At 41.0% G+C, this 12,987-nt stretch overlaps 1 protein-coding gene across 4 annotated transcripts in view; it reads left to right on the top strand.

Annotated features, from left to right (window-relative positions):
• Positions 1–8,685, top strand: part of LOC115120694 (G-protein coupled receptor 4-like) — a 10,142-nt gene extending 1,457 nt beyond the window's left edge. For 2 of the 4 annotated variants that reach the window (XM_065027265.1, XM_065027268.1), the window contains exons 2-3: positions 5,867–5,906; positions 6,695–8,685. In XM_065027265.1, coding sequence (XP_064883337.1) covers positions 6,787–7,827 — 1,041 coding nt within the window. In that variant the 5' untranslated portion in view covers positions 5,867–5,906; positions 6,695–6,786 and the 3' untranslated portion in view covers positions 7,828–8,685. Of the gene's footprint in view, positions 1–5,784; positions 5,796–5,854; positions 5,907–6,694 lie in introns of those variants that run through there. The other 2 variants (XM_065027267.1, XM_065027266.1) reach the window with 2 other exon arrangements.
• The last annotated feature ends 4,302 nt before the right edge of the window (positions 8,686–12,987 follow it).

Here is a 12,987-nt window from a genome sequence, read left to right as displayed (position 1 = left end):
TATCTGTGCTGTATCTGTATCTGTATCTGTATCTGTGCTGTATCTGTGCTGTATCTGTATCTGTATCTGTGCTGTATCTGTATCTGTGCTGTATCTGTGCTGTATCTGTATCTGTATCTGTGCTGTATCTGTATCTGTGCTGTATCTGTATCTGTATCTGTATCTGTATCTGTATCTGTATCTGTATCTGTGCTGTATCTCTATCTGTATCTGTATCTGTATCTGTATCTGTGCTGTATCTGTATCTGTGCTGTATCTGTATCTGTGAGTATCTGTATCTGTGAGTATCTGTATCTGTGCTGTATCTGTATCTGTGCTGTATCTGTATCTGTATCTGTATCTGTGCTGTATCTGTATCTGTGAGTATCTGTATCTGTGAGTATCTGTATCTGTGCTGTATCTGTATCTGTGCTGTATCTGTGCTGTATCTGTATCTGTATCTGTGCTGTATCTGTATCTGTGAGTATCTGTATCTGTGCTGTATCTGTATCTGTGCTGTATCTGTGCTGTATCTGTGCTGTATCTGTATCTGTATCTGTATCTGTGCTGTATCTGTATCTGTATCTGTGCTGTATCTGTATCTGTGCTGTATCTGTATCTGTATCTGTATCTGTATCTGTGCTGTATCTGTATCTGTGCTGTATCTGTATCTGTATCTGTGCTGTATCTGTATCTGTGCTGTATCTGTGCTGTATCTGTATCTGTTATCAGAGCTGTATCTGTATCTGTATCTGTATCTGTGTGCTGTATCTGTATCTGTATCTGTATCTGTGCTGTATCTGTGCTGTATCTGTATCTGTGCTGTATCTGTGCTGTATCTGTATCTGTGCTGTATCGGTATCTGTATCTGTGCTGTATCTGTGCTGTATCTGTATCTGTGAGTATCTGTATCTGTGCTGTATCTGTGCTGTATCTGTATCTGTGAGTATCTGTATCTGTGCTGTATCTGTGAGTATCTGTATCTGTGCTGTATCTGTATCTGTGAAATACATCAGTATCTGTATCTGTGCTGTATCTGTATCTGTGCTGTATCTGTGCTGTATCTGTGCTGTATCTGTATCTGTATCTGTGCTGTATCTGTATCTGTGAGTATCTGTATCTGTGCTGTATCTGTATCTGTGAGTATCTGTATCTGTGCTGTATCTGTATCTGTGCTGTATCTGTGCTGTATCTGTGCTGTATCTGTATCTGTGCTGTATCTGTATCTGTATCTGTGCTGTATCTGTATCTGTATCTGTGCTGTATCTGTATCTGTGCTGTATCTGTATCTGTGAGTATCTGTATCTGTGCTGTATCTGTATCTGTGCTGTATCTGTGCTGTATCTGTGCTGTATCTGTATCTGTATCTGTGCTGTATCTGTATCTGTGCTGTATCTGTATCTGTATCTGTGCTGTATCTGTATCTGTATCTGTGCTGTATCTGTATCTGTGCTGTATCTGTATCTGTATCTGTGCTGTATCTGTATCTGTATCTGTATCTGTGCTGTATCTGTGCTGTATCTGTATCTGTGCTGTATCTGTATCTGTGCTGTATCTGTATCTGTATCTGTATCTGTATCTGTATCTGTGCTGTATCTGTATCTGTATCTGTATCTGTATCTGTGCTGTATCTGTATCTGTGCTGTATCTGTATCTGTATCTGTGCTGTATCTGTATCTGTGCTGTATCTGTGCTGTATCTGTATCTGTGCTGTATCTGTATCTGTATCTGTGCTGTATCTGTATCTGTATCTGTGCTGTATCTGTATCTGTATCTGTATCTGTGCTGTATCTGTATCTGTATCTGTATCTGTGCTGTATCTGTATCTGTATCTGTATCTGTATCTCTATCTGTGCTGTATCTGTGCTGTATCTGTGCTGTATCTGTATCTGTGCTGTATCTGTATCTGTATCTGTATCTGTGCTGTATCTGTATCTCTATCTGTGCTGTATCTGTATCTGTATCTGTGCTGTATCTGTATCTGTGCTGTATCTGTATCTGTGCTGTATCTGTATCTCTATCTGTGCTGTATCTGTATCTGTATCTGTGCTGTATCTGTATCTGTATCTGTATCTGTGCTGTATCTGTATCTGTGCTGTATCTGTATCTGTATCTGTATCTGTGCTGTATCTGTATCTGTATCTGTATCTGTGCTGTATCTGTATCTGTATCTGTGCTGTATCTGTATCTGTGCTGTATCTGTATCTGTATCTGTGCTGTATCTGTATCTGTATCTGTATCTGTGCTGTATCTGTGCTGTATCTGTATCTGTGCTGTATCTGTATCTGTATCTGTATCTGTGCTGTATCTGTATCTGTATCTGTATCTGTGCTGTATCTGTATCTGTGCTGTATCTGTATCTGTATCTGTGCTGTATCTGTATCTGTGCTGTATCTGTGCTGTATCTGTATCTGTGCTGTATCTGTATCTGTATCTGTGCTGTATCTGTGCTGTATCTGTATCTGTATCTGTATCTGTATCTGTGCTGTATCTGTATCTGTATCTGTATCTGTATCTCTATCTGTGCTGTATCTGTGCTGTATCTGTGCTGTATCTGTATCTGTATCTGTATCTGTGCTGTATCTGTATCTGTATCTGTATCTGTGCTGTATCTGTGCTGTATCTGTATCTGTATCTGTGCTGTATCTGTATCTGTATCTGTATCTGTATCTGTGCTGTATCTGTGCTGTATCTGTGCTGTATCTGTATCTGTATCTGTATCTCTATCTGTGCTGTATCTGTATCTGTATCTGTGCTGTATCTGTATCTGTGCTGTATCTGTATCTCTATCTGTGCTGTATCTGTGCTGTATCTGTATCTGTATCTGTATCTGTGCTGTATCTGTATCTGTATCTGTATCTGTGCTGTATCTGTATCTGTATCTGTATCTGTGCTGTATCTGTATCTGTATCTGTGCTGTATCTGTATCTGTATCTGTGCTGTATCTGTATCTGTATCTGTATCTGTGCTGTATCTGTATCTGTATCTGTATCTGTGCTGTATCTGTATCTGTGCTGTATCTGTATCTGTATCTGTATCTGTGCTGTATCTGTATCTGTATCTGTGCTGTATCTGTGCTGTATCTGTATCTGTATCTGTGATCTCTGTATCTGTATCTGTATCTGTGCTGTATCTGTATCTGTGCTGTATCTGTGCTGTATCTGTGCTGTATCTGTATCTGTATCTGTGCTGTATCTGTATCTGTATCTGTGAGTATCTGTATCTGTGCTGTATCTGTATCTGTATCTGTATCTGTATCTGTGCTGTATCTGTATCTGTGCTGTATCTGTGCTGTATCTGTATCTGTATCTGTGCTGTATCTGTATCTGTGCTGTATCTGTATCTGTATCTGTATCTGTATCTGTGCTGTATCTGTATCTGTGCTGTATCTGTATCTGTGAGTATCTGTATTTGTATCTGTATCTGTGCTGTATCTGTGCTGTATCTGTATCTGTATCTGTATCTGTGCTGTATCTGTATCTGTGCTGTATCTGTATCTGTGAGTATCTGTATTTGTATCTGTATCTGTATCTGTGCTGTATCTGTGCTGTATCTGTATCTGTGCTGTATCTGTATCTGTATCTGTATCTGTGCTGTATCTGTGCTGTATCTGTATCTGTATCTGTATCTGTGCTGTATCTGTATCTGTGCTGTATCTGTATCTGTATCTGTATCTGTATCTGTGCTGTATCTGTATCTGTATCTGTGCTGTATCTGTGCTGTATCTGTATCTGTATCTGTATCTGTATCTGTGCTGTATCTGTGCTGTATCTGTATCTGTATCTGTATCTGTGCTGTATCTGTATCTGTATCTGTATCTGTGCTGTATCTGTGCTGTATCTGTATCTGTATCTGTATCTGTATCTGTGCTGTATCTGTATCTGTGCTGTATCTGTATCTGTGCTGTATCTGTATCTGTGCTGTATCTGTGCTGTATCTGTGCTGTATCTGTATCTGTGCTGTATCGGTATCTGTATCTGTATCTGTGCTGTATCTGTATCTGTATCTGTGCTGTATCTGTATCTGTGAGTATCTGTATCTGTGCTGTATCTGTATCTGTGAGTATCTGTATCTGTGCTGTATCTGTGCTGTATCTGTATCTGTATCTGTGCTGTATCTGTATCTGTATCTGTGCTGTATCTGTATCTGTGAGTATCTGTATCTGTGCTGTATCTGTATCTGTGCTGTATCTGTGCTGTATCTGTGCTGTATCTGTATCTGTATCTGTATCTGTGCTGTATCTGTATCTGTGCTGTATCTGTATCTGTATCTGTGCTGTATCTGTATCTGTGCTGTATCTGTATCTGTATCTGTGCTGTATCTGTATCTGTATCTGTGCTGTATCTGTATCTGTATCTGTGCTGTATCTGTATCTGTGCTGTATCTGTATCTGTATCTGTATCTGTGCTGTATCTGTATCTGTGCTGTATCTGTATCTGTATCTGTATCTGTGCTGTATCTGTATCTGTGCTGTATCTGTGCTGTATCTGTATCTGTGCTGTATCTGTATCTGTATCTGTATCTGTATCTGTATCTGTGCTGTATCTGTATCTGTATCTGTATCTGTGCTGTATCTGTGCTGTATCTGTGCTGTATCTGTATCTGTATCTGTATCTGTGCTGTATCTGTATCTGTGCTGTATCTGTGCTGTATCTGTATCTCTATCTGTGCTGTATCTGTATCTGTATCTGTGCTGTATCTGTATCTGTGCTGTATCTGTATCTGTATCTGTATCTGTGCTGTATCTGTATCTGTGCTGTATCTGTATCTGTATCTGTATCTGTGCTGTATCTGTATCTGTATCTGTGCTGTATCTGTATCTGTGCTGTATCTGTATCTGTGCTGTATCTGTATCTGTGCTGTATCTGTGCTGTATCTGTATCTGTATCTGTATCTGTGCTGTATCTGTATCTGTATCTGTATCTCTATCTGTGCTGTATCTGTGCTGTATCTGTGCTGTATCTGTATCTGTATCTGTGCTGTATCTGTATCTGTATCTGTATCTGTGCTGTATCTGTATCTCTATCTGTATCTGTATCTGTGCTGTATCTGTATCTGTGCTGTATCTGTATCTGTGCTGTATCTGTATCTCTATCTGTGCTGTATCTGTATCTGTATCTGTGCTGTATCTGTATCTGTATCTGTATCTGTATCTGTGCTGTATCTGTATCTGTATCTGTATCTGTGCTGTATCTGTATCTGTATCTGTATCTGTATCTGTGCTGTATCTGTATCTGTATCTGTGCTGTATCTGTATCTGTATCTGTGCTGTATCTGTATCTGTGCTGTATCTGTATCTGTATCTGTATCTGTGCTGTATCTGTATCTGTATCTGTATCTGTGCTGTATCTGTATCTGTATCTGTGCTGTATCTGTATCTGTATCTGTGCTGTATCTGTATCTGTATCTGTGCTGTATCTGTATCTGTGCTGTATCTGTATCTGTATCTGTATCTGTGCTGTATCTGTATCTCTATCTGTGCTGTATCTGTATCTGTATCTGTATCTGTATCTGTGCTGTATCTGTATCTGTGCTGTATCTGTATCTGTGCTGTATCTGTATCTGTGAGTATATGTGAGTATCTGTGAGTATCTGAGTATCTGTGAGTATCTGTATCTGTGCTGTATCTGTATCTGTGCTGTATCTGTGAGTATCTGTGCTGTATCTGTGAGTATCTGTGCTGTATCTGTGAGTATCTGTGCTGTATCTGTGAGTATCTGTGCTGTATCTGTGAGTATCTGTGAGTATCTGTGCTGTATCTGTGAGTATCTGTGAGTATCTGTGCTGTGAGTATTTGTGAGTATCTGTGAGTATCTGTATCTGTGCTGTAAAAATGGCATGTTTCTAACTTGCATTTCCACTTCCTGATAATGAGTTGATTTGATAGGCTACAAGAGGAACGCCAGGTCATCTAATTGATCCACCAGGTGAGACCAGGGAGACAATAGATTCCACATGGTTACTAAATGGAGACAATACTGTAGATTCCACATGGTTACTAAATGGAGACAATACTAAATGGAGACAATACTGATTCCACATGGTTACTAAATGGAGACAATACTGTAGATTCCACATGGTTACTAAATGGAGACAATACTGTAGATTCCACATGGTTACTAAATGGAGACAATACTGTAGATTCCACATGGTTACTAAATGGAGACAATACTGTAGATTCCACATGGTTACTAAATGGAGACAATACTGTAGATTCCACATGGATGCTAAATGGAGACAATACTGTAGATTCCACATGGATGCTAAATGGAGACAATACTGTAGATTCCACATGGATGCTAAATGGCTATTTGAACTGTTCTTGTGCTTCACGCGTTAACCACTGAAATACACAGTGTTTGTTCTTCTTCGTTTTTTCTATTATATGATATTCATTAAAAAACGTCGTAATGGCTCAATTGATTAGTTAATTGCATGAAAAAAGAGACGTTTTAAGGTATCCTAAACATTTCCACAATGTAAGAATGTTCATGTCTATAGACATTTTGTATTACATGTTCAGTTTGACCAAAAATACGCAGAATGTAGAACTATATTGAGCATACTTCCTGTTTCTTTAGAAGGGAAATGCTTTTAGATTGAGAGTAAAGATGCATAATTGAGGTCAAAACTAGACCTGTTTTAAAGAATCATGACTGGGATCTTAGATGTTATAGAGTAAAACAGCTATTTCACTTTTTTTTTCTGAGTGTAGGAACACAACAGGAAAATATTAAGGACCTTGAACTTGGAATCTGAAGAACCCTGCCATTCACTAGTTCCTGCAACAACAAGCACCAATCAAGGATGGCTGGAGAAAACCTCTACAATGTTACGGACGACATCCCATCCACTTGGAGCATCGCAAACCTCTACAATGTTACGGACGACATCCCATCCACTTGGAGCATCGCAAACCTCTACAATGTTACGGACGACATCCCATCCACTTGGAGCATCGCAAACCTCTACAATGTTACGGACGACATCCCATCCACTTGGAGCATCGTTGACACCGTCGTCCAGTGGACAACATTTTCCATCGGTTTTCCTCTGATCTGTCTGTCCATTTATGCCATGTACTTCCTGATCAGAGCTGATCATATCGCTCCAGTCTATGTTATCAACCTTCTTATTGCAGATCTCATTCAGATCTGCACGAGGCCGTTCAACCTGTCTGGTACCTGGACATTTATTGTAATGTTGATTGAATTCTTTGGTATTAGTGCGAGCATCGGTTTCATGGTATGTGTTGCTCTGGAGAGATATCTTGTGATTGCATTTCCTCTCTGGTACCGTTTTCGCCGTAACATCAAATACTCGCTCGTAATGTCCTCCGTCATCTGGGTTATCCCTTTCCTCCAGATCTCCATGTTCTACCTCATGCCGACTCTCGAGATGAAACTGATTCTGTTTGCAGTTAACCTCCTCATACCCTTTCCATTGCTCGTATTCTTCCTCGCGGGCACGTTGAAAGCCCTGTCCGTCTCCATCTCTGTGCCGGCTGTCGAACGGAGACGGATTATTGGTACCCTGGCCCTTGTACTGGGCAATTACACAGTCCTGTTCCTACCCCTCATCATACAATATCTGATATCAGGGGTAACAGGCCATCACAATGTAGAGATCGGGACACTCTTTGAGAGATTCAGCCCCCTTGTGGATCCCTTACTCTACGTGTTCATGAGAAAGGGAGCTAAGGACACTCTGGCCTTCCCCTGCTTCGGCAAGCTGATGGGTGACGAGGAGCAGAGTCAGGTCACCAACACTATGACCATGACTGAGGAGCAGAGTCAGGTCACCAACACTATGACCATGACTGAGAGTGTAGTAGAAGGCTCCAGGTAGGACAGATGCAGGGACATGGACTGTATCTGTACGACTCACTGTGTATAACTCCTATCAACTCCTTGTTCAAATTATCGGATCGAAACGAAGCTTTAACGGTGTGCGGCCTTGTTCTTTTCTTTGTTAAAATTATACCTTTACATTTAAGTCATTTAGCAGACGCTCTTATCCAGAGCGACTTACAAATTGGTGCATTCACCTTAAATTATACCTTTACGGGCCTCCCGAGTGGCGCAGTGGTCTAAGGCGTCACTACAGACCCGGGTTTGATTCCAGGCTGTGCCATAACCGGCCGCGACCGGGAGTCCCAAGTTACCGGCACACAATTTTCCCAGCATTGTCCGGGTTAGGGGAGGGTTTGACCAAGGGGGAGATTTACTTGGCTCATCACGCTCTAGCGACTCCTTGTGGCGGCCCGGGCGCCTGCAGGCTGACTTCGGTTGCCAGTGGACGGTGTTTCCTCCGACACGTTGGTGCAGCTGGCTTCCGGGTTGAGCGTGCGGGTGTTAAGGAGTGCGGTTCGGCTGGTCATGTTTCGGAGGATGCATGACTCAGCCTTTGCTGCAATTCCCCAACGGGCTCGGGAGAGGCAATGAGACAAGATCGCAAATTGGATATCACGAAATTGGGGAGGAAAAAGGGGGTTCATTTTTTTTTAAAGAAAACCTACTTTACTTTTATTGTTGTAGTTAAAATGTGAAGAGTACATGCCTTGCTTTTTTATATACAATACATGACATACTGTATTGTACACAGCCCTATTCTGCACTGTGCTGTCTGTGTTGGGCTTTTGTATTGCAGCTTTTCAGAAAAATATGGACTTGTTTCCTTCAATAAAGTGATAATGTGGATATTTGAGATCACTCTTTCTCCTCGTTTGTTCCCATTCTCTCCCGGAGTCCCTTTCAAAAAGAGGACACTGAACGTGGTCAGAGTTAGAGCCAGTTTGTTCAGATCCCAATATGACTACAAGTACATTTACAATACAACCAACAAGCCCAAGTCTGTAGTACCTAATGAAATTTGAGTTCAGTTTGAGTTCACCGTACATTGGGCCTTCATGCCAATACATAGACAGGTGTAATATAACATGCCATTACATAGACAGGTGTAATATAACATGTCATTACATAGACAGGTGTAATATAACATGCCATGACATAGACAGGTGTAATATAACATGCCATTACATAGACAGGTGTAATATAACATGCCATTACATAGACAGGTGTAATATAACATGCCATTACATAGACAGGTGTAATATAACATGCCATTACATAGACAGGTGTAATATAACATGTCATTACATAGACAGGTGTAATATAACATGCCATTACATAGGAGGGTGTAATGTAACATGCCATTACATAGACAGGTGTAATATAACATGCCATTACATAGACAGGTGTAATATAACATGCCATTACATAGACAGGTGTAATATAACATGCCATTACATAGGAGGGTGTAATATAACATGCCATTACATAGACAGGTGTAATATAACATGCCATTACATAGACAGGTGTAATATAACATGCCATTACGTAGACAGGTGTAATATAACATGTCATTACATAGAGGAGGGTGTAATATAACATGCCATTACATAGACAGGTGTAATATAACATGCCATTACATAGACAGGTGTAATATAACATGCCATTACATAGACAGGTGTAATATAACATGCCATTACATAGACAGGTGTAATATAACATGTCATTACATAGACAGGTGTAATATAACATGCCATTACATAGACAGGTGTAATATAACATGCCATGACATAGAGGAGGGTGTAATATAACATGCCATTACATAGACAGGTGTAATATAACATGCCATTACATAGAGGAGGGTGTAATATAACATGCCATTACATAGACAGGTGTAATATAACATGCCATTACATAGACAGGTGTAATATAACATGTCATTACATAGGAGGGTGTAATATAACATGCCATTACATAGACAGGTGTAATATAACATGCCATTACATAGGAGGGTGTAATATAACATGCCATTACATAGACAGGTGTAATATAACATGCCATTACGTAGACAGGTGTAATATAACATGTCATTACATAGACAGGTGTAATATAACATGCCATTACATAGACAGGTGTAATATAACATGCCATTACGTAGACAGGTGTAATATAACATGCCATTACATAGACAGGTGTAATATAACATGTCATTACATAGACAGGTGTAATATAACATGCCATTACATAGGAGGGTGTAATATAACATGCCATTACATAGACAGGTGTAATATAACATGCCATTACGTAGACAGGTGTAATATAACATGTCATTACATAGACAGGTGTAATATAACATGCCATTACATAGACAGGTGTAATATAACATGCCATTACGTAGACAGGTGTAATATAACATGCCATTACATAGACAGGTGTAATATAACATGCCATTACATAGACAGGTGTAATATAACATGCCATTACATAGACAGGTGTAATATAACATGTCATTACATAGACAGGTGTAATATAACATGCCATTACATAGGAGGGTGTAATATAACATGCCATTACATAGACAGGTGTAATATAACATGCCATTACATAGACAGGTGTAATATAACATGCCATTACATAGACAGGTGTAATATAACATGTCATTACATAGACAGGTGTAATATAACATGTCATTACATAGACAGGTGTAATATAACATGTCATTACATAGGAGGGTGTAATATAACATGCCATTACATAGACAGGTGTAATATAACATGCCATTACATAGACAGGTGTAATATAACATGTCATTACATAGACAGGTGTAATATAACATGCCATTACATAGACAGGTGTAATATAACATGTCATTACATAGACAGGTGTAATATAACATGCCATTACATAGACAGGTGTAATATAACATGCCATTACGTAGACAGGTGTAATATAACATGCCATTACGTAGACAGGTGTAATATAACATGCCATTACATAGACAGGTGTAATATAACATGCCATTACATAGACAGGTGTAATATAACATGCCATTACATAGACAGGTGTAATATAACATGCCATTACATAGACAGGTGTAATATAACATGCCATTACATAGACAGGTGTAATATAACATGCCATTACATAGACAGGTGTAATATAACATGTCATTACATAGACAGGTGTAATATAACATGTCATTACATAGGAGGGTGTAATATAACATGTCATTACATAGACAGGTGTAATATAACATGCCATTACATAGACAGGTGTAATATAACATGTCATTACATAGACAGGTGTAATATAACATGTCATTACATAGACAGGTGTAATATAACATGCCATTACATAGACAGGTGTAATATAACATGCCATTACATAGACAGGTGTAATATAACATGCCATTACATAGACAGGTGTAATATAACATGCCATTACATAGGAGGGTGTAATGTAACATGTTGGCTGCCATGTCTCCACATGGCCCCATCCGTTAGAACTCTTTGGGTGATGCAGAAGTCTGGCTACAGGCTCTCGATGGTACAGTCAGAAGTCTGGCTGCAGGCTCTCGATGGTACAGTCAGAAGTGTCCCATGTTACAGAGGCTGCAGTCACAGCTCAGAGCCACAGGGTAGGTGACACGAGGGTCCACCCAGGGGGACAGTCAGGTAGACGGATCGTTTCATAGGGGACGTCCCCGGTAGGTGACACGAGGGTCCACCCAGGGGGGACAGTCAGGTAGACGGATTGTTTCATAGGGGACGTCCCGGTAGGTGACACGAGGGTCCACCCAGGGGGGACAGTCAGGTAGACGGATCGTTTCATAGGGGACGTCCCGGTAGGTGACACGAGGGTCCACCCAGGGGGGACAGTCAGGTAAGGCAGATCGTTTCATAGGGGACGTCTCGGTAGGTGACACGAGGGTCCACCCAGGGGGGACAGTCAGGTAGACGAATCGTTTCATAGCGGACGTCCCGGTAGGTGACACGAGGGTCCACCCAGGGGGGACAGTCAGGTAGACGGATCGTTTCATAGGGGACGTCCCGGTAGGTGACACGAGGGTCCACCCAGGGGGGACAGTCAGGTAGACGGATCGTTTCATAGCGGACGTCCCGGTAGGTGACACGAGGGTCCACCCAGGGGGGACAGTCAGGTAGGCGGATCGTTTCATAGGGGACGTCCCGGTAGGTGACACGAGGGTCCACCCAGGGGGGACAGTCAGGTAAGGCAGATCGTTTCATAGCGAACGTCCCGGTAGGTGACACGAGGGTCCACCCAGGGGGGACAGTCAGGTAAGGCAGATCGTTTCATAGGGGACGTCCCGGTAGGTGACACGAGGGTCCACCCAGGGGGGACAGTCAGGTAAGGCAGATCGTTTCATAGGGGACGTCCCGGTAGGTGACACGAGGGTCCACCCAGGGGGGACAGTCAGGTAAGGCAGATTGTTTCATAGCGAACGTCCCGGTAGGTGCATGCTGGTACATGGTGGAAAATGGGCTCTTGAAAACCGGCTCCTGGTAAATGAATCCACAGGAGGAAAGGGAAATGTAGATCAATGTTTTCTTTTGTTTTCACGCATTAGGGTGGTTTCTAGTATTTGATACGCAATTATGAAGAACACGGGTGACAATTTAAGGAAGTTGTGGCCTTCTAAATAAGACAATATTAAACCACCTTATAGCACATTCAGATGGTACTAAACCACCTTATAGCCCATTCAGATGATACTAAACCACCTTATAGTCCATTCAGATGGTACTAAACCACATTATAGCCCATTCAGATGATACTAAACCACCTTATAGCCCATTCAGATGATACTAAACCACTGATGATACTAAACCACCTTATAGCCCATTCAGATGGTACTAAACCACCTTATAGCCCATTCAGATGATACTAAACCACCTTATAGCCCATTCAGATGGTACTAAACCACCTTATAGCCCATTCAGATGGTACTAAACCACCTTATAGCCCATTCAGATGGTACTAAACCACTGTGTAGCCCATTCAGATGATACTAAACCACCTTATAGCACATTCAGATGATACTAAACCACCTTATAGCCCATTCAGATGATACTAAACCACCTTATAGCCCATTCAGATGATACTAAACCACCTTATAGCACATTCAGATGAAACTAAA

Source organism: Oncorhynchus nerka, linkage group LG14, assembly GCF_034236695.1.
Source record: "Oncorhynchus nerka isolate Pitt River linkage group LG14, Oner_Uvic_2.0, whole genome shotgun sequence".
NCBI lineage: Eukaryota > Metazoa > Chordata > Actinopteri > Salmoniformes > Salmonidae > Oncorhynchus > Oncorhynchus nerka.
This window is presented reverse-complemented; position numbering and strand designations above follow the sequence as displayed.